The 25,533-nt window shown below is 43.4% G+C and overlaps 1 protein-coding gene across 1 annotated transcript in view; it reads left to right on the forward strand.

Annotated features, from left to right (window-relative positions):
- The window catches only part of LOC308150587 (syntaxin-binding protein 4), a gene marked incomplete at both ends in the record, with an annotated part of 52,595 nt that overhangs the window by 6,551 nt on the left and 20,511 nt on the right, over window positions 1-25,533 (forward strand). Inside the window, 9 exons of the mRNA XM_080523402.1 lie at window positions 1,346-1,441; window positions 4,544-4,613; window positions 4,731-4,805; window positions 8,179-8,261; window positions 12,544-12,670; window positions 12,858-12,999; window positions 18,080-18,186; window positions 18,453-18,594; window positions 22,577-22,649. Coding sequence (XP_080379528.1) covers window positions 1,346-1,441; window positions 4,544-4,613; window positions 4,731-4,805; window positions 8,179-8,261; window positions 12,544-12,670; window positions 12,858-12,999; window positions 18,080-18,186; window positions 18,453-18,594; window positions 22,577-22,649 — 915 coding nt within the window. The remainder of the gene's footprint in view (window positions 1-1,345; window positions 1,442-4,543; window positions 4,614-4,730; window positions 4,806-8,178; window positions 8,262-12,543; window positions 12,671-12,857; window positions 13,000-18,079; window positions 18,187-18,452; window positions 18,595-22,576; window positions 22,650-25,533) is intronic.

Below are 25,533 nucleotides of genomic sequence, written 5' to 3' on the forward strand. Positions count from 1 at the left end.
GGATAGCATCGACCTTCCACTACAGGAAGGTACATAAGCTTACTGTGACCTGAAACCCAAGGTGTGCTCTCAACTGTGAAATTTATATTCTGAGTCATTTTACAAAGCTTACATTCCGAAATTCTTCCCACTCCTTTTTTTGCGATGAGGTCTACAGTATAAGGTGTGGTATAGGCTCCTGTCTTGATGCCAGCAGTGGGCTTCATTTGGATAACCAATCAATGTAGTCCTTGTGTGTTTAGGAACAGGGAGGATGCAAAATAAATAAATAACTGAGCTCCATAAATAATTCATAGTTCTGAAGTAGCCTAGTATCTAGCAAGCTGGTTATCGGAACATAAATTGATTTGCAAGCTCGCTAACTCTTTCAATTAGATACTACTTACCATTACATGCAGGGCTCTATTTCAGGTGGGGTTTGTTTTGGTTCTCATAAAAAGACTGAGGCTGTGACCATTCTGTCAGCCAATCAGGGTTGTGGAACATGAATATTAATGACTTATGTTAACAAACCCACAGCGGCAGACTGTATTTCCAAGAGAAAAAGAGAATCGGGAAAAGAAGAACAAACGATTTTTACGACGAACCCTTGTTTTTCAAAAACAAATGCACACATTGGTTTATTAGATGCTTAGCAAGGGTGCAACATTTAAATGAAACTGACTGGAGTGGACCTTTACCAGAATCCTAGGATTGCATAACATACTCATTAAAAGATGAACAGAGATATTTGTCCATTCACATGTGTGAATGTTGAAATTCAAAAATTAATCAGGGATGACAACATTGATGCTTATTGTACGTTGCCCTTCACTCCATAAGCATCTGGGTCGTTAATTCCATTTCCCAGTGAGTTTGAGCGTGAGGGGAGCTTGTAGGCGGATGACACAAACCTTTTATAACCCTAAACATCCACTCTATTGTATGTGGTTATTGCTGCTCTGAGCAAGTGACATACTGCACATCCATTGACAACCATTGAACCACATACAATATTGCACGCACATAACACACAGAAGTTGTTAGTATCATTAAATCATCAGAGATTCAGTGAGCAATATTTACATTACAAAGGCATTGTGGAGTGTATGCTTAGTGTCTGTATACCAAGGCTAATATGAGCTTCTCTGGTGTGGATTCTATGCACATTAAAGCAAGTGTGCAGGTAAAGGACAAGGTGTACAGGTACCTCCACTGTTCAGTAATCAAATACTCATCTCTATTATCATGTAGTTCAATGGGAACTCTCTACTTCCTTCTTTTAGAAAGGTTCTAGCTCAGAATCAACACTAATAAAAGTGTAAATTGCACAATGTTAAAGATCCCTTTTCTTTGTTTTGTTCAGGAATCAAAGTCATCGGCGGAATAAAGGAGTTAACAGGAGAAGAGTATGGAGTCTACGTCAAAAGGATTTTACCTGGTGGCCTTGCTCACAGTGATGGTAAGTGCATTTCAAGGGCACCTCAAGGAAGGTCATCGAACCCGCAGACAATGAGAGACAACTTGGGACAATGGCTTTCCAAAATTACGCAACAAACTGCTCTGTTTTTTGGACGAGGTTCTGCAGTGAAGGATTGCAGAAATGGCATCCAATGATAAGTCTGTCGAAATCTGTCCGATCAGGCCCTGTTTAATTAAATGTACTGTATCTCATTGTGAATGAAAGCTACTGAAAGCCATCTCTCAACTTAGCATCTGGACCCGGTGTATTTTAATTGATGGAGACTAGTGTTCCTTGAATCACGACCTTTGGGGTTAATAAGGTAACCATGGCATTCTGCCCTTGTTTGAGCCCGTTGGTGGATTGGGTAGGACTGGAAGGGTGTAGAGTAGACCAGGGGGAGCAATAAATGATGTTGGCTGGGATCTAACATGGGTCACCGGCTTGCTAAACATCCACCTTAGCCCTCTAAGCTAAAGCCTAGACATAAGCTTGTGGAGCTAACACAAGTTCAGGTGTCAGGCAATGCTACTCATCACCACTACACATACTCCTGTCTAATTATTTCATAACCTCTTACACGGGTCGAGGGGATAAATAACTTTTTGGAACGAATGACCATAGTGCCTCAAGTAAGATAGATGGAAGGAAATACTGTAACATGGTGTCATAGGACATATGTGACACAGTCTGATCATTTGGTCCGCATGTCGGCAACCAATCAAAATGTTCAGAATTTTCTTTTAAAACACGGTAATACGTTTCAACGTTGTTGAGAATCACAACACAAACTCGCTAGTCAAGACAAAATACAATACTGCAACGAAATGGATTGGGGGAGTAAACCACTGCTACCTAGTTAACTATAACACTACTTTGCATTGATAGCAGGCTCACAAAACAAGCTGTGTTAGTTGACTAGCGATGTGTCATTGATTTTCAACAACGCGGAAGAAAAGTCAGATCATTACATCGGATCATCGGATTACATTTCCGTGTATAATTCATACTGTGTGAAGTCTGTAGGTTTAGATTAGCTCAGTGTTACTCAGATATTTACAGTGTTTTACTATGTGTGCATAGTAGGGTTAATAACTCCATGTGTGAAAACACACTCCAAAATAGGTTGTATTTGTATTTGTATGTAGTTCATTTCATTTAATTATAAAATAACAAAAACAGAAAGCGAGGAAGTGCTCATCGTTTTAGCTTGTTGCCTTTTTCAAGAGGACATTTTCCTTAATTGGACCCCCGGCTTTCCTCTGCCGTTTTCTCGAACCTAATGAGCTCATCTGGGACTCATATACGTATAGTCGGGGACATCATTTATGTAACAAGCGAAATGGCTGTTTCTGCATGGTGAATTCAAAAAGGCAGTACATATTTCTATTACGTATCAGCTTACCCATGCAAGAGATTTCTGTCTATCGTTGCATGCAATATAGAACATGCTCATATAGAAGTCATTATTTTGTGCCTCATGGTATAACAATCGGAGAAAACAGTAGTTACCGGAAGCGTTCGAAAGAAAAAAAAATGTGTATGCTATAGGAGACTCTTTCTAATAAACCGTCTTTGATGTAGAGTGCATCAGGGGTTTTGGTTAATTATATTGGACATGAATATTACTGTGTAACTGCTTTGAGAAATTCTGCTAAATGTATTGAGATTTGTGAAATGCGGTCTGTACTGTGTTTCACTTTCTCTTTCCTCTCTTATGAATTGAACTAATGGAAATGTAACACTGCACTTGTCTTGATCATATCATATTGCAGTGAAATTTGGGGAATTTTCGGCTGGAATTATACCAGTGATAAGGATTATAATAAAGGTCAGTAACGAGTCCCAATAGAGTTAGCTCACTAGAGAGTGATTGTAAACAGGTTACCAGGGCAAGATTTGAAACAATATACCCTCTGTCCAGGTCAGGCTCATGAACCAGTGGGTAAGAGTAAGTATTTGGAAGACATCGCCTCTCTCGTTAGGGCATGTATATTAATTTGAATAACACACACACACACACACACACACAGACACACACACACACACACACACACACACACACACACACACACACACACACACACACACACACACAAACATGCCCTACTTTCACTGCTCCAAAACATTTCAGATTTAAGAAGCTCTACAAGGTAGCAGTCCTCCAACTCATGGAAGGTGGACAAACACAACAGATAATTTATAAATGATGCACCTGCACCTGTAGAGATAGTGAGAAGTCAAACAGAGGGGCAGACAACAGAATTAGGCTGAACTAGCTCTCGGTTTGACCCCTCTCCTAACTACCTTCCGTCAACACGTCACCTCTGATAATGTCAGGAAGTGCATCATACCTTCCCAGGAAGTGTTGATGTGTAGTGTCCTTTCCCTTAGAGATAGGAGATTATGAATAATTGGTTGAAAAGGGAAATTCATAGAAATCGGGGTCTCTTTCCAATTCAATTTTTGGTGCTGAGTATCATCTGTACCACATACACATGCTGAAGGCTTGAGAGACAGCTCTAGTGGGTGAGTGTCCTTCACAGGTTGGACTACTTTAACAGTTACGGTATGTATATAAACAGACTTACTGTAAGGGCTTATGGTCTTACTCTTATACTCCCTTTAAGTGTTCTTACATTGTTCTCTGATAGTGACCTGAATCTCTCATTAGCCAGTATTAGAAATCCTTGTTACCGTAGTTACACACAGATCAGGCAGAGGTGTGGGAGGGACTGGGGGCATTTTGTCTGCAAGTGAGGGATTGGAGTCGTACTTGGGCTGTACTCCTCCTTATTGCCATGTAGGGTTGCAAGTGTGCATGTGTGTACGTTCAGATAATTGATCAGAAAGTTTCCCAAACCTACGGGAATTTTGCAACCATATTGTCATGGTAAAAAGCACAACATGCATTAAAATCATTGCAGTTCATTGGAATTCATCAGGTTCATGTATGACCTCTAATATCCATCATGTTGTTGACCCTAAGTGGTTCTAAGATCACTGCATCCTGTGATACAATTCCATGTGCTTAATTCTTTGTCAGCCCTTGTGACATTTTTGTCCGGCCCTTGACCTTGACCTTGTGTTGACCTCTCACAGGGCACCTGCAGCCTGGTGACCAAATTCTGGAGGTGAACGGGGTGACTTTGATTGGAATCACAAGTGAAAGGTAGGAGCACAGTAACGCTCTCATCATTGAAAACGACCAACAGGAAGACGAATGCAACGTGGTTATGATACTGTAGATAGATAAACATCTGTTTTTTTCTGTGTGTGGTTTTTACAGAGCTGTGGACATCCTGAGGGCATCGTCCTCATCCAGTCATATGCGCCTTCTGATAGCCAGGGATGAGGAAGCAAGGTAGGTTATAAGGACTATATGCAATAATACCACAGAGGCTGTGATTTAGCGTTGATATTGTCACAGGTAGGGGGAGTTGTTAGGCACAACGTGCAGCGTATAACATACAGGTGATCCCATTCATGTACATTGGTAAGGCTAAATGCTACCCCAGAGCCAGCCAAAGAAATACATATGAAAAATGAAATATAAAAAAATATACGACCAATAAATGATATTGTCTGGTGAGCCTACAACACCCCATGTAAGTGGATATCCGAACTATCCCTTTAAGAGTTTCATTGGATGCACTCATTTCGATCCTTGCACTTTTTCTAACACGTTGGCCTGTCCACTCAAAAGTGAAACTATTTAAAAAGCTGACCTTTTTAATTATTCAGAGAAAAAAATAAATTATTTTGTTCATAAACTAGATCTGTTGGCTACGCTCCTTGAGCTACTTGGCTTCCTTTTCAAAGAGGGACCCTGGCAATGTGGCTGACATTTTGGGGCCCCCCCCCCGGCACTTCCTTTTCTGCCTGCCTCCCCCTGGCAGCACTTAGCAACAAGCCAACATCAATGGAAAGATGGAAAAACACAGTCATCCAAAACTGCTGGACTAGTGACCTTTATATTTGTGGTCGATACCTGGCAAAAAAAGAAAGAATAGCCTAACTAGAATTTATAATAAATAATTTCATTTGGGGGGGCATACTGTATGTGATTGCCTACTTAGCCCTTTGAAAAAAGTGAAGCGGGGCATTCGATAAACAATTAATCAAGTTTGTATGGCCTTATTTGATTTGAGCTCCAGAGGGCCAATGACCTGGTACTGTTTTTAGCAGTTTGACAGTTCCCTTTGTGTGACCAAGACGCGTAGCAACAACGTGGTATGTTGACATGCTGTATGTTGACAAAAGGGAATGTGAGTCAGCAGAAACCAGGTCAAGCAAGCTGTCGCGTCACACACAAGAAGCATCATATGGATCATCTCCCCAGGCTTACTTGATCCCAACCAATAAGATCTTCGCACTGTACAGTATGTCACTGGGCCAGTGTTGGGTTAACAGCATTTTTATTGGTGCATGTCTAGACTGTTACATACGCCAACTTGTGGCCTGCGGTGTTAGTGTTCTCCATTAATGTACATTCTAGAGGGCACACTGTAAAATAGAACTGAATACCTCACAATATCTCAACACAGGAATCCCCTACAGTGAAGGGGTACTGTGTTAGACTCTATAGTAAGTTACAGCTCACACACTATATCTAACACAATGATTCACTCAATATTGATCAAAAGGGGCTGAGGTGTTCCACTATGATCATTCATACAGTACCAGTGGCCAAATACAAGAAGTTGTTTATTATTATTATTATTATTATTATCATTATTAACCCTATTATTACCAGGCTGAAATTCACTCAGTATTTATGTTTGCTCCAGGACCCCTCTGACTGAATGAATGACTGAATGAATGGAGGCTGAGGTCTTATCCCTCCCTCTGTATCTGGGGAAATGAGAGCAGACTGGAGGGGCACAGGCAGGCAGGAGAGCTAAGCTGTGGGCTGTGCTCCTGATGAGATGAGCCTGTGCATCTCGCAGCTTTAATCTGCGCTCTGTACCTTAACCAATGCAGAGGCCAGGGCAGGAGGGATGAAGAAGGGAGAGGAGACAGGAAAGGAGGGGAGGGGAGGGATTATGACTCTCTGTATCTGTATCTGTCTCTCTCTCTCTCTCTCTCTCTCTCTTAGTGTCTGCCTCTCTGTCTTTCCATGTTTACCTCTCTCTCCCCCGACTTCCGATTTTGTTAAATCCTCAGCACTATTCTATTGTTAGTTCACATTACAAGTGGGGATAGAAAATAGAATAGAATATGTATTTATATTATATTTATGTATTCTATTTAAAGCAAACCTTTATTTAACCAGGATTTCGCTGAGAGGTAAATAATCGTTTTACAAGGGAAACTGTACAGCTGTCATAAAGGAAGCTGCAATGGGCAGCAGAACAGAACAGAACACACACACACTAAAGGCTCCATTCATACTGAAGCAAAACAACACTACTCTGTTAATCAAACAGATAAAATAACCTGTTCTCCTGGGGGGAAATACAACACACAGATACACAAGTGTACATTCCCCCTCTAACTCTAAGGTTCAGAAGCACTTGGCTCCAGTGGAGTTCTCTGTCACACTGTCCTGATAAGATCTGTCACATCTGATGTCTCACTTGCAAAGAGGGACTTCCTGCCCTTGAGTTAAGGAGGATGGAGGGCTTTTGGGACAGAGAAACAAGAAAGATGTTGTTGACCCATATTTGACAGTCGAGGAGTGTCTGGTGATAGAGACAGACAGACAGAGAGAGAGGGGGGGGGGGGGGGGGGGAGAGGTTAGAGGTTTTAAATGGAGCCCTGGGGATCAATATGAACCTCTCAGGTCATTGTGTACCAATTGCGTAGGTAAAGCAGGAATTCCCTACACACACACACACCCTATCCTTATTCAACCCCCTACCCCCATGCCCTTAACACTGAATGGCCTGCAGATCTTGAAGGATCAGACAGGTGTAAACACTCCTTATATTCTTAATGAATGTCACTTGCTCCCATGTTGACACAGTCAAGCCATGCGTGTCAGTGTGACTTCTTTTAGTCTAATATATACTTTAGAAGAATAAAGCAGACAGAAAATATAAAACACAGAAAATATAAAAGACAGAAAATGTTCAGTTAGGAAAATCTCACCTTATATCGTTTAACGTACAGTGACAAGATTTCATTTTTTACATTTAAAAAAAAATGTTGGTCACAGACACTTATCCAAAGCAACTTGCAAAAGTACATTTGTCTAAAGTGAGTGAGTCAGCTATACATCACAGTCATCATAAGTACAATTTCGATAAGAACAACTGCAACCAGCAGAAGTGCCACCCGTTCAAGAGGATGTTGAAGTGGTTGAAGTGGACTGCATTTTATGAAAAAAAGGTTATTTACTGAGGGTTTGAAAGACACTGAGGGAATAGCTAAAAATGCTGTTTGCGCCGCTCATAATGTAACATGTAATATCCTGTCTCACAAACACTCATCTCTCGTTTTCAATCTCATCTGACCTTAACAGGCAGCCCAACTGTTATTGGTCTATTTTAGGGGGGTTTAGATAACATCACCAATGACTTGTCCTGTCCACATGATACCATTTGGGAACTCAATATGCAAAGTCATTGAGTTAATACATCAAGGTATTAACTTGTCCGCTATCATTTTGGGTGATATGATATTTTCAGCGGTTCCACTGGGTGTTAAATCGTGGGTGGGGGGAGCCATCTGTGTAAGGGCATTGTGTGTTAGAGATGTTTGTATAATTTTCTTTCAATTTTGTTTCCCTGAAGAAGAGAATTTGCTGAGCTGCTGGAGAAGTATGGCTCTAACAGCGGTGCAGGGTCGACACGCAACTCTCCCGTTCAGCCACCAGGTTTGACATCTCCTCTTACTCTTTTTTTATATGGTATGTCCTCGGTAGATGCTTAGATACCCTAGTGTCATCCCTAACCCTTACCTAACCTAACCCTAATGTTAACCCTTACCTTAACTGTTTTAAATCTCAACTTCAATGGGGTGACGTCAGTGATATCAGAGTCGGGTCGTCCCAAGGGTCCCACTTAGTCTTTACCATTGTCTCCCGCATGGTACAGTAAACCCCCCCCCCCATATCCAACTCAGCACACAGTAGTGATGACCCTCTCCTAACGGTAATGGTTTTGTGGGTTTTAGGATACAAGCCCCTCGGTACATGGACCATGGTTTGCATGAAGTAAAACTCAGTATTGCATACATTGAGCTTGCCATGCCCTGTTGGAAATAAACCCCTCAAAAAAAGTTTGGAAACGTTATTTCAGTCGATTCTTCCTCCCCTTTAATAATACCAATTGGTATTGTATTTTATATCGTTGGAAAGCCTGATTAGTCACCTTTACAACGAGGTACAACTTGTAAGGATCATGCATTTGTGGAATGAGTTACACAGCTAAACGTGTGGGTAGCGGCCCAAAAAAATGTCCCTGCAATATTCTTCTGTTGGTATTCACTCTCGTTTTGAGCTTCAAGTGCTGGCAGGTGTATGTCAGTCACAGGTGTGTGACTGGCACCTGAATGGCACCTAATTGACAGGAATGATATTCTGGGGCCAGTGGCGATCCCATATCTCCAGAATCTGGGACCTAACTCCATCCACCAGGATAACAACGCTCGCCCCCACAGAGCCAGGATCATCACAGAGTACCTCCAGAATTTGGGAGTGGAGAGGATGGAATGGCCTGCCGTGAATCCAGACCTCAACCCAATTGAAGACTTATGGGATCAGCTTGGGCGTGCTGTACGTGCCAGAGTGACCAACGCAACCATGTTGGCTGACTTGCGGCAAATCCTGGTTGAGGAATGACCAGCATGAGGAGGAGGTGAGAAGCTGTTGTGACTGCGTATGGATCTTCCACACGCTAATGAGGTCCCTGACAGTGTCAAATGAATAAAGTGTAAAAATGGCCAATATGTGTTGTTTTTTCCTTATTACTGTGGGAGAATGCAATCATCCAATCCACCAAGAAACTCAAAACGAGAGTGAATACCAGCAGAAGAATATAGGGGATTTTGGCAAATATTTTTGGGCCGCTACCCACACGTTTAGCTGTGTTGCTCATTCCACGAATGCATGATCCTTACAAGTTATACCTCGTTGTAAAGGTGACTAATCAGGCTTTCCAACTATATAAAATAAAATACCAATTGGTATTATTAAAGGGGAGGAATAATCGACCGAAATAACGTTTCCGAACTTTTTTTGAGGGGTTTATATAAAAATTGGAGGAACATCAAATCATTTTTTGGGGTAGCATTTTTTTCTGATTGTTAGGAGTAGGTTTTAAATTCAAAATATTTCAAACTTAGCAACAGTTGAAATCCACAATCTTTTAACATTTGTGACAAGGGACAGTACAAGGGACAGAACAAGGGACAGTACAAGGGACAGAACAAGGGACAGTACAAGCCGCAGACGAAGCGTTAGCAGCTTTTTGGTGATGGCGTGTGGGGGTCAGGAGTGCCTGAAATGGAGAATCCGCCACCTGTGTGATAATCTACTGTTTGGCCTTATTTGCACTTTTCAGTCCACTTTGTAAAATGAGAAGAGAATTGTGGACAGAAATGTCACTGTCTGTCGGCACTGCAGAGCGAATTGCAAACAGTACGTTAGTGGTAATACCATGAACATGCTCTCTCATCCGCCCCGAAATCACCCTGACACTGCTGTTAGAGCGGCGAAGAGAAAACCTGTTCAGCTCTGCCTCCCAGCTGCAATCATTTACTCCCAAACTCCCAGCGAACTCCAATGAGGTCAAAAAGATTACTGAGGTAATGTAGGTATATTCAGGGGCACCACAAGTGCAGTATGTAACCCACTCTTAGGGCTTTCACACCGGCAAAGAACCGTGCCGGTTCGCGTTCGCGTTTGGGAACCTCCGAACGTTGGCGCTGTCTCGTTCGCCAGACAGCGCCAACGTTCGGAGGTTTCCGAACGCGAACGCGAACCGGCACGGTTCTTTGCCGGTGTGAAAGCCCTATCAGTGACTCTGTGGTTGAGAATCGTGGATTCCAGAAAGTAGTGAATGTTATGAAATACTATTCATACTATTCAACTTAACACTCACTTAACACCCAGAAAGTGGTGCCTATTCTTTTTTAATTTATTTATTTTTTTATTTTTATTTATTTTTTTATTAGTTTTTTCAGATTTTATCCCCCTTTTTCACCCAATTTGGTAGCCAATTGAACCCAACCTAGCATCCAATTATCCCCTGCCTATTGCGTAGGATCCGCCGCACGACCCCGTGGCCGGCAGTCCCAGAGGAGGGCGCCAGGCAGACTAGCTGACTGGCTCCTCGAGCCCAGTACCGTTACTCCAGCACCAGACTGTTGCGCGACGGATCCTTGTCCGGAACTACTCCTATACCGCCCTCGGGAGCGGCCGCCCAATATGTCGCTCCCCGTGTGTGCCCCAGCCATATCCGGATCTGGCGAGCTGGGATACGATCCCAGTCCCCGGTGGGCAACTTGCACTAGTGGCCAGTGCTTAGACCACTACACCACCGCGGGGCACTTGTGGTGCCTATTCTATACAAGCAAGCACCATCTCAAATCACTGATGAGATGGCCAGTGCCCCTTTCATTAGGTGGCTCCTGTACATCGGTGTGACTGTCCGTCACATTACACAGGAGTAGGAAATAAAAAGGCCAGCGCTCCCAACACCAGCCTTGTATGAGAGTCACACCAGGTGACAGGTCTGTACAACTGACAGGAAGTGATTGATTTAGTTGTTGTTTTCTGTTGTTCTGTTGAACTGAACCGAGATCTAAATATCGAGGTATGAACCGAACCGTGGGCTTGGTAAACCATTACACCCCTACTCTCTCCCCTTCCAATCAATACTATTTTTCCTAACGAGGCTCTCCAATGTGATCTCAATCACTATTTCCCCCCACAGACTTTAGACAATGTGTTATCATGCTTAGACACTTTCCCCTAGAATTGCAACTGTAGTCACTAGTGCCACTTAATACCAGAAAACATGTTTGTTTACATCGGTATGAAAAAAGAAACCTTTTTGGATTTAGTAACGTGATAATCCTTTCTAAATCAGGGTCTAAATCAGGGTGTGTGTGTGTGTGTGTGTGTGTGTGTGGAGTAAGTGGGCCTTTGAAAATAGCTTATGACGGTGCACTTGTCCATTATGCAATTGTGAACATCTGTTTGTGCTGGGTGTGATACATGCATTAACAGACGTTTCTAACAAAAATAGGATAAACACAATAGAGTGCAGTAGAAAAAAGCAGTATTTTATGCTTTTTACAAGGTTGTTGACAAGCATAAGCATTCGAAATATAGTGAAAATAAATCATGCACTCTAGTGATATCAAGTACCATTGCCTTCATTTGTTGGGTTGTAGGTAGCGGGAGTGCAATTTAGGTGAAATGTCTGTGTTTAGCTAATGTAGTTCCCCAGCAGTGAGTGAATTGCAGGTGTATTACACACTTTATGTATTGATATATTGTAAAGCCGTTACAGTTTGCCCCTCACAATTTTCAAGATGTCCACTTGAATAAGTTCAGCAGCATTCTGACTCTCATGTTCGCTTCATCTTGGCATTGAGGGCACCACAAAAATAAAATCACACCCTATTATAACAGGTCCTGGGCAATTTGGCTAGTTTCTCCCTCCTCAGCAGGGTGGGTATTATATACAGCTTAGGGCAGATCAAGCTTACTAAACACTTGTCAGGCAATGCGTTTTTTCAAGTCCAGAGGCAGTGGTGCGACGAGTCCCCTTGGAGCGTTAAATAGGATATCTGTAACAGCAGAAACTGAATGGCCTTGAAACACGTTTCATGTTTCGTTCTCCTGTAATACCTAATTAGACTGCCCCCTGGTGGAAGGTCTGTAGACTCCCTGTGTTATGGTACGATTCATTTTTCTGTCACCCCGACTTCTTTCTTGGGGTGCATCTCCCTCTTAGTCTACCTGAAGGGCACAGTTAGACATGGGCCTAGTCCCAATGTGTTCCTGTTGTTTTCTCCTTTCTTACGTGACAACAGATAGGTAAAAGGTCTAGGCAGAAGTCCCTTCAATTCAGGGATCATGAAGGAAAGGCCGATGAGGAAAGAAATACTTTTTTCACTCGTCTCTTGTTGTCCCCTCCCTGAATCAGCAGGCAACAGATACCTGGACAGCACATCGTCCGGGTCCTCCTCCCGCTCCCAGAGTCCTTTGCTGTTGAGTCCTGCGGGTTCTCAAGGCACGTACAACAACACTGGACCTCTAATACGCTCTCTCAGGTGAAACATTATTATACCTCAACTCCAAAGATTTTTACTTTTCAGGACTGCCATGTCAGCAGCAAAAGCAAAAAAAAATGTGTATTGTACTGTAGGTACTGTACACTGTGGGTATCAGTGTGTGGATTATGTGTGACTGAGTGTGTGTGTGTGTGTGTGTGTGTGTGTGTGTGTCTTCCCCCTCCAGTCACCCGGGTGAGGGAGTGATCCAGCTGATCTCTGTGGCACGATCGAGCACCCTGGGCATCACCATCGGAGGAGGCTCCAACAGACCTGATGGCCCCGCCGTTTTCATCCAGGAAGTCCTGTCAGGGGGAGACTGCCACAAGGTAAGAGATGGAGGGCAGGGTGGATGGAGGGAGGGGGAAGAGAGGGTTCTAGGTGGGGGACAGCCAGGGCAAAATAAGAGAATAGAAGACAAGAGATTTTTGATAGTGACTCCAAATTCACCAAGCAGGTCTGCTCTGTGGTAAAAAAATTCACCTCAGACTCCTCACTAAAACAAGGGCCTACCTTCCGCAGAAGGACCTAGCAACTCCCTGCAACTCCTGCAACTCCCTGTATGTTAGTATCGACCAGTCTCTGCTCCGTTGACTGCAGCTAGTCCAAAATGCTGCTGCTCTACTGCACCAAGATTGTGACCAAATAACCCCAATCTTGGCCTCACTCCACTGGCTCCCCGTTCGCTTCCGTATTGATTTTTAATTACTCTTGATTGTTTTTAAATCACTAAACGGGAAGGCACCTACGTACTTGGCTGATCTTCATCGCCCCCATACCCCATCCAGAGCCTTAAGGTCAGCTGACCAGCTGCTGCTGTAGGTCCCTAGGACCAGACTAAAAACCAGAGGGGATAGAACCTTAGCAAAGGCAGCCCCTAGGCTCTGGAATAGCCTCCCCCTCCACGTCAGATCTGCCCAGAGCGTTGAGGCTTTACATAAGCTTTGTATTGCACCTTGTTTTTTGTTTTAGTGTATTTTTATTTGTTGTTTTCTTTTACTAGTGTCTTATCTGTTAAGCACTTTGGGCGGCTGTTTTGTCGTTGTAAATGTGCTGTATAAATAAACATTGACTTGACTTGAAGAAAGAAAGAAAGCAGGGTGGAGGGCACCAGAAGAGTGAGAGAAGTCAAGAGAGAGAGTGAGAGAAGTGTAGAAGAGAGGAAGAGTGAAAGGGTTAGGGAGTAAAAGTGAGGAATAATATAGATTGATATAAGTAGAGGTGAATAGGGAGACTGGGGGGATAAGGATGAGGGGGAGATAGAGAGTGGGGAGAGTGTGATAAGAGAGACAGGGAGAGAGGGAGAGAGAGAAAGAAAGGGAGAGGAGATTTGTCGACCATTGCATCCCTTTCCCACCTCTACAGATTAGCGTGGTGCTAAGCCTTCCATAGGCTAAGGACTCCTGCGCTCCTATATCTACCTATCTGAGTGTGAGTCACTGGCTAGCCCTGGAACACCTCTCTGCAGACATGTGCATGTCTGTCTACTCACACCCATGGTGATAATGTACTTAGTCTGTCATGGAAGTGGTCCACATTAGTTGGTCAGTGGACAGTATCCTCCACAATGGCATAGGTCTTTCTATGACAATTATATTAGAATGTTGTGTTCTTTCTAGAATGTGATTCTGGAATGAATGAGTTGGTCAAAATGAGTCTCCAGTTGGAGGGTGTATTCCATTTTTACCTATTCAGGAGTGGAATTGAAATTCAATTCATGGATTGAAATGTATTTATTTTTTTTAAATGTAACTGTGGTCTGTGCAGTGTAACTGTGTGTGTAACCAGATGGATTCTTGTTCTTGATTAGGCCATCATGAGAACTAACCTGTTCTATCTCGGTAAGTGATTGTAAAAACACAAAGTCTGAGAATGACCCTGAAAATACATGTGGAGGCTCAAAATAAGTAATGCAGGAGAACACACTCTTCCTTATTAGCAGGCTCCCCCACTCGTCATCAACACCACATTTAACTGTCGGCCCAGATATCTTGGAATTACCCATAAATCTGTACTAATGAAAACCTAGAAATCCCAGTGTGCAAGAGTGCCAACGAGCTGACCCAAAGACACTCCCACGTCCAGTCTGGCGAGACCCACGAACAGCGTGTTGTTAGCCTTTGATTGAGTGTTGATTTGAAACAGATGTGAATAGAGGCTTAATCTAATCTGTCAAACAACAACAAAGTGGGCTCCCTGCCACTTTTTGGCTAAAAAGCAGAGGGATGGGGCTGGAGAAATGTAACCACTGTCAATGTCATAGACAGACCTATGGATGCAAGGACTGACCTACAGTACAGTATGATGAGTCGCATGTATAATGAGCCACATGGTCAATTGGCTATTTACAGACTCCCCCCCCCCCCCCCCTCCCATCTCTATTGACAGACTCCGCCCCTCCCATCTCTCGTCGTCTTCTCAAATGGCCACCTTTCCAGTACGGACGCTGTTCAGACAAACACTGTGCCAGAATGGCTCTTTGAATAACTGTCTAACAGTCATGACACCTATGAAAGTGATTAGTTTTGGAGCCAGTATGACACGATCTGCTGGACAGGGGAGTTTAGAAGGCAAAAATAGAAGGCACAAATATGTACTGTGCATTAAATGACGCTGTAGACGGGCAGTAAGACAGCGAAATATAGTTAATTTACAGATAAACATTTGTGATATTTAGCTCTATATATTATACAGAATAATCATAACATCATGTGAACATGACAGCTTACTTTCACTGATCCATAGAAATTTGGTGCAACTCGCAACCAACAATTGCGCTTGAACAGGACCAACAACAACCTTGCACATGGACAAGATTGTTTTCGGGAAATGAGTAAAACCACATTGCCCTCGAAACACTCGGTGTACCTGGTGTCACTATTACAGTTTTCACATGTACACATTTTGACCATAGTGAATGTTCTTTCTCTGATGTTGGAGACTGTGAGGGCAGCCAAGTGTCAGCGCTCCAAACGGAGGTGGATAGAAGCTTATTGATGGTGTTCTCCGGACGTCTAAGGGGTTTTGAACAGGAGCCAAGACCAGTTAAAACCAGTGTGTGTGTGTGTGTGTGTGTGTGTGTGTGTGTGTGTGAGGTAGATGGTTGGTTTGGCACCCAAGCAGCACCAGTGCAGAGAGAGAGAGAGAGAGAGGCAGAGAGAGAGAGGCAGAGAGAGAGAGAGAGAAAGAGAGAGAGAGAGAGAGAGAGAGAGAGAGAGAGAGAGAAAGGGGCAGGGAAGGAGGGAAGCAGACTGCCCCAGCAGCACTAGTGCGGAGGTGTCAGAGTCCCCAGTGTCCCAGGGCAGACATATGCAGATTGTGAAGGTCAGCCCTTTAGGACACTGCATAGGGCGTCACCTTAGCCCCCACCCACCCTTGGACTCCCAACCCACCCCAGCACTCCCAACCCCCCTCCCCGCATCAACCCCTCCTCATCCTGTACTGTCCCCCCCACTCCCGGAAACATGAGACAACAGGAAGGGGGTGAGTGACAGGGAGTAAGGGGGAGGTGGGGTGAGGGCAGGGAGGGAGGGAAAGCTAAAGAGGGGAGGGCAAAGTGCGGGTTTTCCATATTTTTCCAAAACTCCCTTCCCCTCTCCTCCTCTTACTGTCTTGCCCACACCCTGACCACCTCTAGAAACATGACACTGAAGAGGAAAGGAAAGGGGACCGGGGGGGGGGGCGAAGAGAAGAGGGAGAGGACGGGGGTTGTCCACACACCTTTCACCTGCAGTGCGATTGTGCTGAAAATCTGTCACCTGATCCGTGTTTCATATCAGTGTTGTCAGAGGGCCGGTTTGCTAACAATGATGCAGTGGCCCCAGGGTCTCATGGTGCACAGTGGCATGGCCGCCATTGGTGTGTGAATGTGTGTGTGTGAATGGGTGAATGAGAGGCCGTTGTAAAGCGCTTTGGAGCAGCTTTGGAGCAGCAAAAAAGGTGCTATATAAGTGCAGTCCATTTACCATTTACCATTACCATGGCCCCAGTGATTGCACACTCACAGCTAGAGCTGGAGATTATGACATGGGCTTCGGTTTTCTTCTGTGGACTCTCGTTTTCACAGCACTTAAATTTTTGAAAACCTATTTCCTCCTTTAGTTTGTGGATATACGGTCACGGTGTAGCTTCATACTGAAGTGAGGAATCACAGAAATGTACTGTAAATAATGCCGCAAAAATAACTCAAATAACGGAAGCTACTGTACGTACATCAGGTTGAAATTAAGCTGTGTTTGTTGTCTGTCTGTCATATTTTACACTCAGATGTGAGGGACCTTTAATAAACTCTCTCATCGACAGTAATACCGGGGTCTCGTGTGACAGTTACCAACAGTTACTGAGGTTCCCTGGCTCATGGCAACAGCCTGCCCATTCCCAATCCTGACTCTTAATCCTGTATGTCATGTATATTTTCCAAAGGGATTTAATTAGATATGCAGGGATCAGAGTCTCGGTTTTTCTGGAATTTTCTTCATGTTTTCCCACCATATCATCATTGTTTGTTGGAAGGCAAGGTGGCTGTTTCTAGAACACTGAGCTTTGTGGTTTGTTGATGGATTGTGTTTAGAGATTAATGTTCACTCTTACCTGGAACACTGGTAGGCTAACGTTACTCACCTAGCGTCGTTGGTTCCCTGCCAATAGTCATTAGTATAAGTGGTTATCAACTCTGGCTGTGGAGCTAAACAAGGTGTGCAGGATAGTGTTCAAGCCCAATACTAACTCACAGTGACTAATGACACTGTGACAGTAATACCAGCGACTCCTGTGACAGTGAAGAACATTCCGTCTTCATGAATACTCTCCGCAATACCAACTTTTAATCCTTGATCTGATTCATCTAATCAAGGCCTTGAGTTGTGGCCATATTAACATTAGTCCTGGGCTGCAACAAAAGCCTGCACATGATGTAACTCTCCAAAGGACACCATCTGAAGTTACTTGCTCCATCTACTGTATATCTTAGTGTACAATACACTTCAATCAGGAGGACTTTAATCACTATACTATATTGCGCACTATATACAGAATACATACTACGCATTTCTAGCTTGGCCAAGTAGACTAAATGTGGACTGGAGAATATGGATGGTCTCTCCATCAGGCCACCCCCACCCTCCATATTTGATCAGGCCACCTTCATCCTACATATAGGATCAAGCTCCCCCTATCCTTCATCCTCTCCCCTGTCCCTGTGTGGCAATGACAGTGGGGGGGGGGGCTCTCAAGTTTCTGCTGATGTGATTACACCTTGTTCTGAAATGTGCCTCCTGGTAATATTGTGCAACATGCACCATCATGTAGAATGAATGGGACACCTGCATCATCGTCTTGTCTTGTCTGCTGGCTTGGGGCCTGCACCGTTTGCTAAGGGCAGTTTCTCCCTCTCCCTCTCCATTTTTGCAGGATGGGCGTCTGAGGCCTGGGGATCAGCTTATTGCCATCAACAAGGAGTCCTTGATAGGCGTGACCCATGAGGAGGCCAAGAGCATGCTCAACAAGGTCAAGTTCGGGTGAGACACGTGTGTGCTTGAACTTGTGATAAAATAAAATACATATACACATATATCAAATATTACATTTATTTCCTTGGGCAGATATAGTCCGTGACACATAGTGCTGCTGTTAGAATAGATACATCTCATCCACTTGCACATTGTAGCAAAATGAGAAACTGATCAGTCAAAGTCATTTTGGAGATAAAGGCCTGTGTGTGTGTGTGTGTGTGTGTGTGTGTGTGTGTGTGTGTGTGTGTGTGTGTGTGTGTGTGTGTCTCCAGCCAAGATGGGGTGGTGGAGATTGCCTTCATCCCTGGTAAAGGCCCGTTCCCCAGCAGCACGTCTCTACACAACGGGGTCCAGAGGAGCGTGGGCAACGGCTTAAACCCTGGACGCTTAAAATTGCAGGTCAAATCACCAGAGGTCAGATCACCAGAGGTCAGTCCACCATTACTTCAGGACTACTCAGCAGCACCATAGTCCAAATGTACCAGAGATGGGGGCAGTGGCTCAGGAGGTAGAGCCGGCACCTAATGATCGTAAGGTCCGTGGTTCAGTCCCTGGGTCGAGGTGTCCAAGGGCAAGACACTGAACCCCAAAATGCTCACAATGAGCAGGCCGGCACCTTGCATGGTAGCTTGCAGCCATTGGTGTGTGAATATGTGTGTGAATGGGTGAATGAGAGGCCATTATAAAGCGCTTTGGATAAAGGCGCTATATAAGTGCAGTCCATTTACCATTCCACTTAGGTTGTTTGGTGACCATGGTCGCATGACGTGTAACCTTGCATAAGACCTGAAGATGTGTATTACCCTAAACCCAGGTGTAAATCCTGCTTCAGTCAAGCATGTAGTGCTTGCCAAGTTCACTATACTTGGGTAGTATGTAGTCTATATTTTCATAAAGATTATTGCAAAATCATATAGCAGGGAGTGAAGATTAGTAGAAGATTAGATTCGTCTTGAGCTAGATAGGGGCCTATCATCATCAATAAATCATTAATAAATATTAAATCAGGGTTAAGTGAAGGTAAAGTTCATTATTTCCCTTTGAAGATTGAAGAAGCAGGAAAACCATATTCATGTAAAGGGCTCTGCACACAGCGTGCGATTTCTGTTGCACGTCAACGTTCCATTTTGAAGTTTGAATGGAAGTCTATGAGAGCATCGCATTTACCCGCACACGGCCCCGATTGTAATCGCACGGCGAACATTCGATTCCATTCATTTTGAATGGGACAAAGCACACGGCGTGCGAGTTTTGTCGCACTGTCAAATTTTGCAAAATGTTGTAAAAGTATTGCATCACAATGGGACAATTGGGAAAACTTCAACTGGTCTATCTAAATTAATTGAGTCACTCATAACGGGGAGAGAGACTGGAGCATAAATTTTTGACTGTCTCCTTTTTTTCTAACATTAATGAAGTGTCGAGTATAAACACAAATAAAACGTTAGCAAAAAAAAAAAGTTACTATTAACTAGCTAGCTAGCAAAAAAGCTAGCTATCATTACTTAAAAGCATATCGACGTTAACGTTGCTACTCACCCATTTTCGTTTGTCTCCTTTCGTTGATGAGATGTTAAGTGACCGTTATTCTAGAACGAACTGTACTAGATACGAACATCACCATCAGCCAGCCACTACACTTATATAGCCCACAGCTAGAATCCATGTGGAGAATCCATTTATTTGTTGAGTGTTGTTGTTGTGCTAAATGCTCCCATGTATTTCCCCATCAAACACTACAAGTCCCAGCAGTCTAGAGGACAATTGCGGCAACATCCGGCCATGAGACATCCGGCCGCCATCTTTCAGAACATGTACAGAACATGGTACACCCCCTAAATCAGGGGACCCACATATTTTATCACAATATGTCCAGTTGTATCTTGTAGAAATTGTGGAAGCAATACAAGCAATATTGGTAGAGCCTATTGTAATCAGCCTGCCTGGTCCGACTACGTAACAATTGAGAATGGAATGTTGAGGTGCAACAGAAATGGCATCGCACGCTGTGTGCATTGGGATGCGATTTTTTATGATTTTCTCATAGACTTCAATGGTGTGAGTTGAAAATGGAATTTTGCGGCGCAACAAAATCGCATCGCACGCCGTGTGCGTTGCAATGGAATGCTGTCGCGCAACAGAAATCGCACGCTGTGTGCAGAGCCCTTAAAGGGACACCCTAGGGGGTGTACAAAGCACACGGCGTGCGAGTTTTGTCGCACTGCTTTGTCCCATTCAAAATGAATGGAATCGAATGTTCGCCATGCGATTAAAATCGGGGCCGTGTGTGGGTAAATGCGATGTTCTCATAGACTTCCATTCAAACTTCAAAATGGAACGTTGATGCGCAACAGAAATCGCACGCTGTGTGCAGAGCCCTTAAGAATGCACAGTATGTAAAGAGCTAACCTTGAAGTTTCAGTAGTTGGCTTACAAGTACAATGTTTTTAGACTTAATATTATTCCAAATTAAATATTTATGCGGAGAGCGCTTGTCCATTAAAGGCCAGCAAAGCAACATCTGTTCATGAAAACTTTCACAAGGATTTTAGAAATATCATAGTAACATCTGAAATTCTCACCTAAAGAGTTAAAAAGTAGAACACTATTACGAACCTACGCAACAACATTGGCGAGCATTTGAGCACAGTAGAACAATGAATCCAGCAGTGGATTTGAATAAGACCTAGCCTGATACGCCCTAGAAAGAATTTCATATAGTTTCATATCTAGGCTAAGCCATGCAACAATCTATCAATCGAGCACCCAATAAATCACAAAGTGCTCTCTCAAGCTAATATTCTGCCATGACTCACCAATCTACATAACTTCTTAGACTGGCAGCATCCTAAAAATAGGCTATCAACAAGTGATCTCATTGGCCAAACCGACCCATGAACTCTCATTTCCCACCATGTTAAAAGGTCAATTGAAGTGGTTAAAGGTAATTAAATGCTTCACAGATTTCAATGATGCTCAAGCTGTGCCTAATCTTAACCCTTTAAAATACTTAACAAAGAAATGGAGCATAGAGTTAGTTCAGGCAGGGCACTCTAAGTCGATGGCGCCGTGGTTTCACCGATGCACAACGCTGTCACATGTTCAAGGGACATAGGCTTGAAAGCAGCCAAGTTAACACTTCATAGCATTCAACAAGTGACTGACTATACTGACTATAAGAGCTAGTTCTGTGCAGTTATCCCACCCACCAAACCCAGCCTCCATCCACTACAGTGGGGTGCAAAAATGTGTGCACCCTTAGTCAAAATGCCTTTTACAATTAATCTAAGTGAAAAGAAGCAAACCTAAACTCTAAATGGTACAAAGTTAAGCATGATACATTTCATCACATTTTAAAGCTTTTTAGAGTTCCAAAATAATAAAACAAGGAAAAAGGCCATGTGCCAAAGTTTGGGAACCCTGTCAGCTAGTACTTTGTGTCCTCGGGCAACTATAACAGCTTGCAAACGCTTCCTGTAGCCGGCTAAGAGTCTTTCAATACTTCAATCAAGCTCAGAAATATTCTTCGGCCTTCTTGCATGCACGGCATGTTTGAGATCTCTACACAGATTTTCAATAATATTCAAGTCTGGGGACTGTGATGGCCATTCCAAAACCTTAGACATATTTGACAATTAAGCAATATCACACGAGAGGGAGTGTGTTATACCGAATATCAGCACGGCTGTGATTCGGTCATAGGTACGAGGCCGCAGGCCGAGTACCGAAGACAATCACAGCCGTGCTGATATTCAGTATAACACACGACCTCGAGTGTGATATTGCTTTTATACAACAGTTCTACAGCGCAATTTATTAGTTAACAGTAATAAGTGACAACAGATTATGATTTGTTTGTTTATTTAATCATTTATTTTGGCTCCGTCAAGAAAAAATAGTTCCGCAACGGGACTGTTCAACTAGCGAAGTTTCCCACAGAAGTGGGGAAAAAAACGTCAGATCAGATATATAAACTGGTTATTTTGATAAACCGGATACATTTTGTGAATATATATGGTTACTTTCTCGCCTGAAAACATATTAAAACTTCATAAAATGATATATTAACACTTGTAGAGCCAAATTACAGCTTTTAGCCAATGGCGGCCAAAATTGAGGATTTAAAAACGGAGAGTTTTGCTTTGCTCGCTGATTGGCTAATGTCTTCTTAGTAACAATGTAGTCTAATTAACGGTAATTTAACACCTGTGCGGCGGAGTGATACTTATAGTTAAAAGTCCCAGTGCTGTTATACTGTATATCGTAACTCATGGAATGCCTCTTGTCCAATCAAATTACTTGGTCGGAACTAACTGTTGTATAAATGACAAATATCATTGTTTTAAAAAAGGCAAAAAAAAATGTAATCGTTTGCTCTTTTCTTGTTTCTCTCTAGAACCGGACGGAGGAGCCCGCCCCAGTGCCTTCATCCTCCCCAGACATCTGCCCTCCAGACATCCACATCTCAGGTACTCAACCACTCATCCCAGCACGCCTCTCCCTTGCAGACATCCACATCTCAGGTATTCAACCACTCATCCAAGCAGACCTCTCCCCCATCCCTTCCCCTTTCCCACCCCTCAGTTTCCTCTCCGTTTCTCGTCTGTCTCTCCTCTAGATCAGTCCTCCCTATCTCTACCCTCTCTCTCGATCTTCTTTCCACCTCTCTCTCACGCCCCTCTCTCGCCTCTTACTTACTACCATCCCCTCCTTTTATCTCCTTCCTTCTCTCCTTCCCTCTTGCTAATCTTTCCGCAGTCTCGTGGACTGGTGCCTGTTTTTTTCAAAAGATCAAACAAGCATTCTAACTGTAAATTAGATGTGAATCATAGATGTTCTATCTAAAAGTCTTTCAGGTAAACTTTTGATTGCAACAGCAGGTGTACTCCTCAAAAGCCTGTTAGAAAACTAGCAGAGACTCCCTTCATACCACACCTGACACGGCAGGGCAAGGTGATCCAATGCAGTACAATGGCGCTTGTACCGAGGTGAAGTGAAAAACAGGGATAAATTGTCTTTATCTGGGATTGGGGATTAGAAGGGGAAGGGAGTGGAATTTAATCAAAGCTGAGCTGCATCAGGAGCCCAGTGGGGCGCCCCAGAGGGCAGGAGAGGGTGAGAGTTGTTAAAACATTGAATCACATTTCCCCTCACAATAGAGTAAAAGCGAAGACTACAAGCTTTCATGTTCCTCTAGAGTGTGTGTGTGTGTGTGTGTGTGTGTGTGTGTGTGTGTGTTTGATGCTTGGTTCCCTTCCTTCCCTTTCAAGAAACGAGATAACAATACATTGTCATAGTAACCACCAGTTACTGTAAAGCCAATTTAAGGAGATAAGCTTCACAGCTCTAGGAGTGATCATTTTTGCATAGCTGGTATTTTTCTTTTGCGTAGTTTCACTCTATATATAGTCATATCCATTGCAATTATGCAAATATGAATTTGTTTCAAGAGAAATGGTACCAGAAGACCAATAAGGCAAGGCAAGGCAAGTTTATTTGTATAGCACATTTCATACAACAGGGGCAATTAAAAGTGCTTTACATATAGGTTACAATAACCCTAAATTCTAATGCTGGGTCTGAATTGTAATGCCATAAAAATATATTACATTCTCAATTAATACTAGTGTATCACTGCAAAAGAGGTAAACCAAAGGTAAAACTGTACAGGGCAAGTATGCTAATTTTGATTTTACAAGTTTATTAAAGTATATTATATAAAGTATAGTAATGGGTGTCATGTAGTAATGTAGTAAGAAAAAGTTGTAAAAATAAGTAGTAAAAATAATAATAAATAATTCATACATACAATAACCGTAATACATCATAGGTAGAGGGGCTTATTGAGCGTCTCCCTTGATCATAGAATTAATGACAAAATAATGTGTGGAATGGTCCTGTACACAGACATAAATATTGTTGCACACACACACACATTAGTTACTCGTAACTAATCTCTGGCTTTATTGTTGACTGTGACACCACACCACAAAGCTTCTTATCTATCCAACCCAAACTTCCGGCTCATCATCCAACACCTCTAAGTGAAAAGGTAAACCTGATCCGAGGAGCTCACTAAACCGTCCAATAGGTAGGAGTGACAGGCGATGTAGAAATGGCAGAGACTTAATCAATGCAAGTTTACGACCTGCCCTAACTGGGAATTCCTTGTTCAATAATAGCAATCCCCAATCTCTGTCATAAGTAGGGTTCCCTTTGCTCAGTGTGACGCGTGTGCAGCCCCTAAGGGCATCACAAACCTTTTATTGGTCAATCTTGTATGGCTGAGAGCCACTTGACAGTCGGCGTCCATAGATAGTAAATGGACTGACTTATATAGCGCCTTATTCCAAAGCGCTTCACAATGGCGCAATCAGGAGAGCTTAAACTTTACATCTTGTGCCCGGGCCGGGTGAGGTTTAAAAGAGACCTTGGTCTCAATGGGACTCAAAATAAAATAAAGGCTAAAGGCTCAAATAAAGGTTAAATCAAAGATTTCCGTTGCGTCAAATTAAGCCTTACGTAGTGCCCTCCTGTCAATTCCCTCCACCGTTCCCACTAGCTGACACAATGTCAGGAGTCAGGACCAGTGAACACAGACTGTAATCCTATTTTCCTGGAATAACCAAGGTCACTTCCGGATGTCATGACCACTCACCTTCCCTGTGGTGTGATTCGCTAAGCTAAGATGAGTGCTGTTGCCACCGGTGACAGATGTCCCAGGTGGCAGGTGTCATATGCAGAGAGAGCAAGAGACACACAAGAGTGACAGTTACTGTGTGTAACACAGAAAGGAGACGGCCAAATATGACAATTTCACGAACAGAAGTTCCACGCAGAGAAATGGAATGGATCTATTAGAATTACCATTTTATTCATTCTAATTCTATGGTCCCATGCTAGAGGTAGCTCATGTACTGGCTACATCATTACTACTCGGTTACACTCAGATATCGGGACTAGAAACAGTCAATCATAAACAAACTGTCATTGTTGCTTTTTCTCACACACATGTGACTCAATTTAAGCCCTTTGCTATCATGGTCTTTCCCTCCCAGTGATGTTGTTGTCTACAATTGTTTGGATTACCTGGATTGGAGTGACACACAGGTCATGAGACAGGATGAGACAGGATGGGGCGGGTTGGGGGGGTCTGGCTGCTTCCGGGCCAGGATGGACCAGGAGAGAATATCCATTTGTGGAGATAATCTGGTTCAGGGAGAGGCGTGGCAGTGCAGGGGAGAGCCAGCCACTCATAGTGGAGGTCTGGGAGGGCTCAGCCTGCTTGATCCTCTCAATGAATGAGAAAGACCCCCCTGCTGTGCTGTAGTCCTGTGGCTTCAGGAGAGAGAG

This window comes from Nansenia antarctica (genome assembly GCF_963989245.1).
Source record: "Nansenia antarctica genome assembly, chromosome: 2".
Classification (NCBI taxonomy): Eukaryota; Metazoa; Chordata; class Actinopteri; order Argentiniformes; family Microstomatidae; genus Nansenia; species Nansenia antarctica.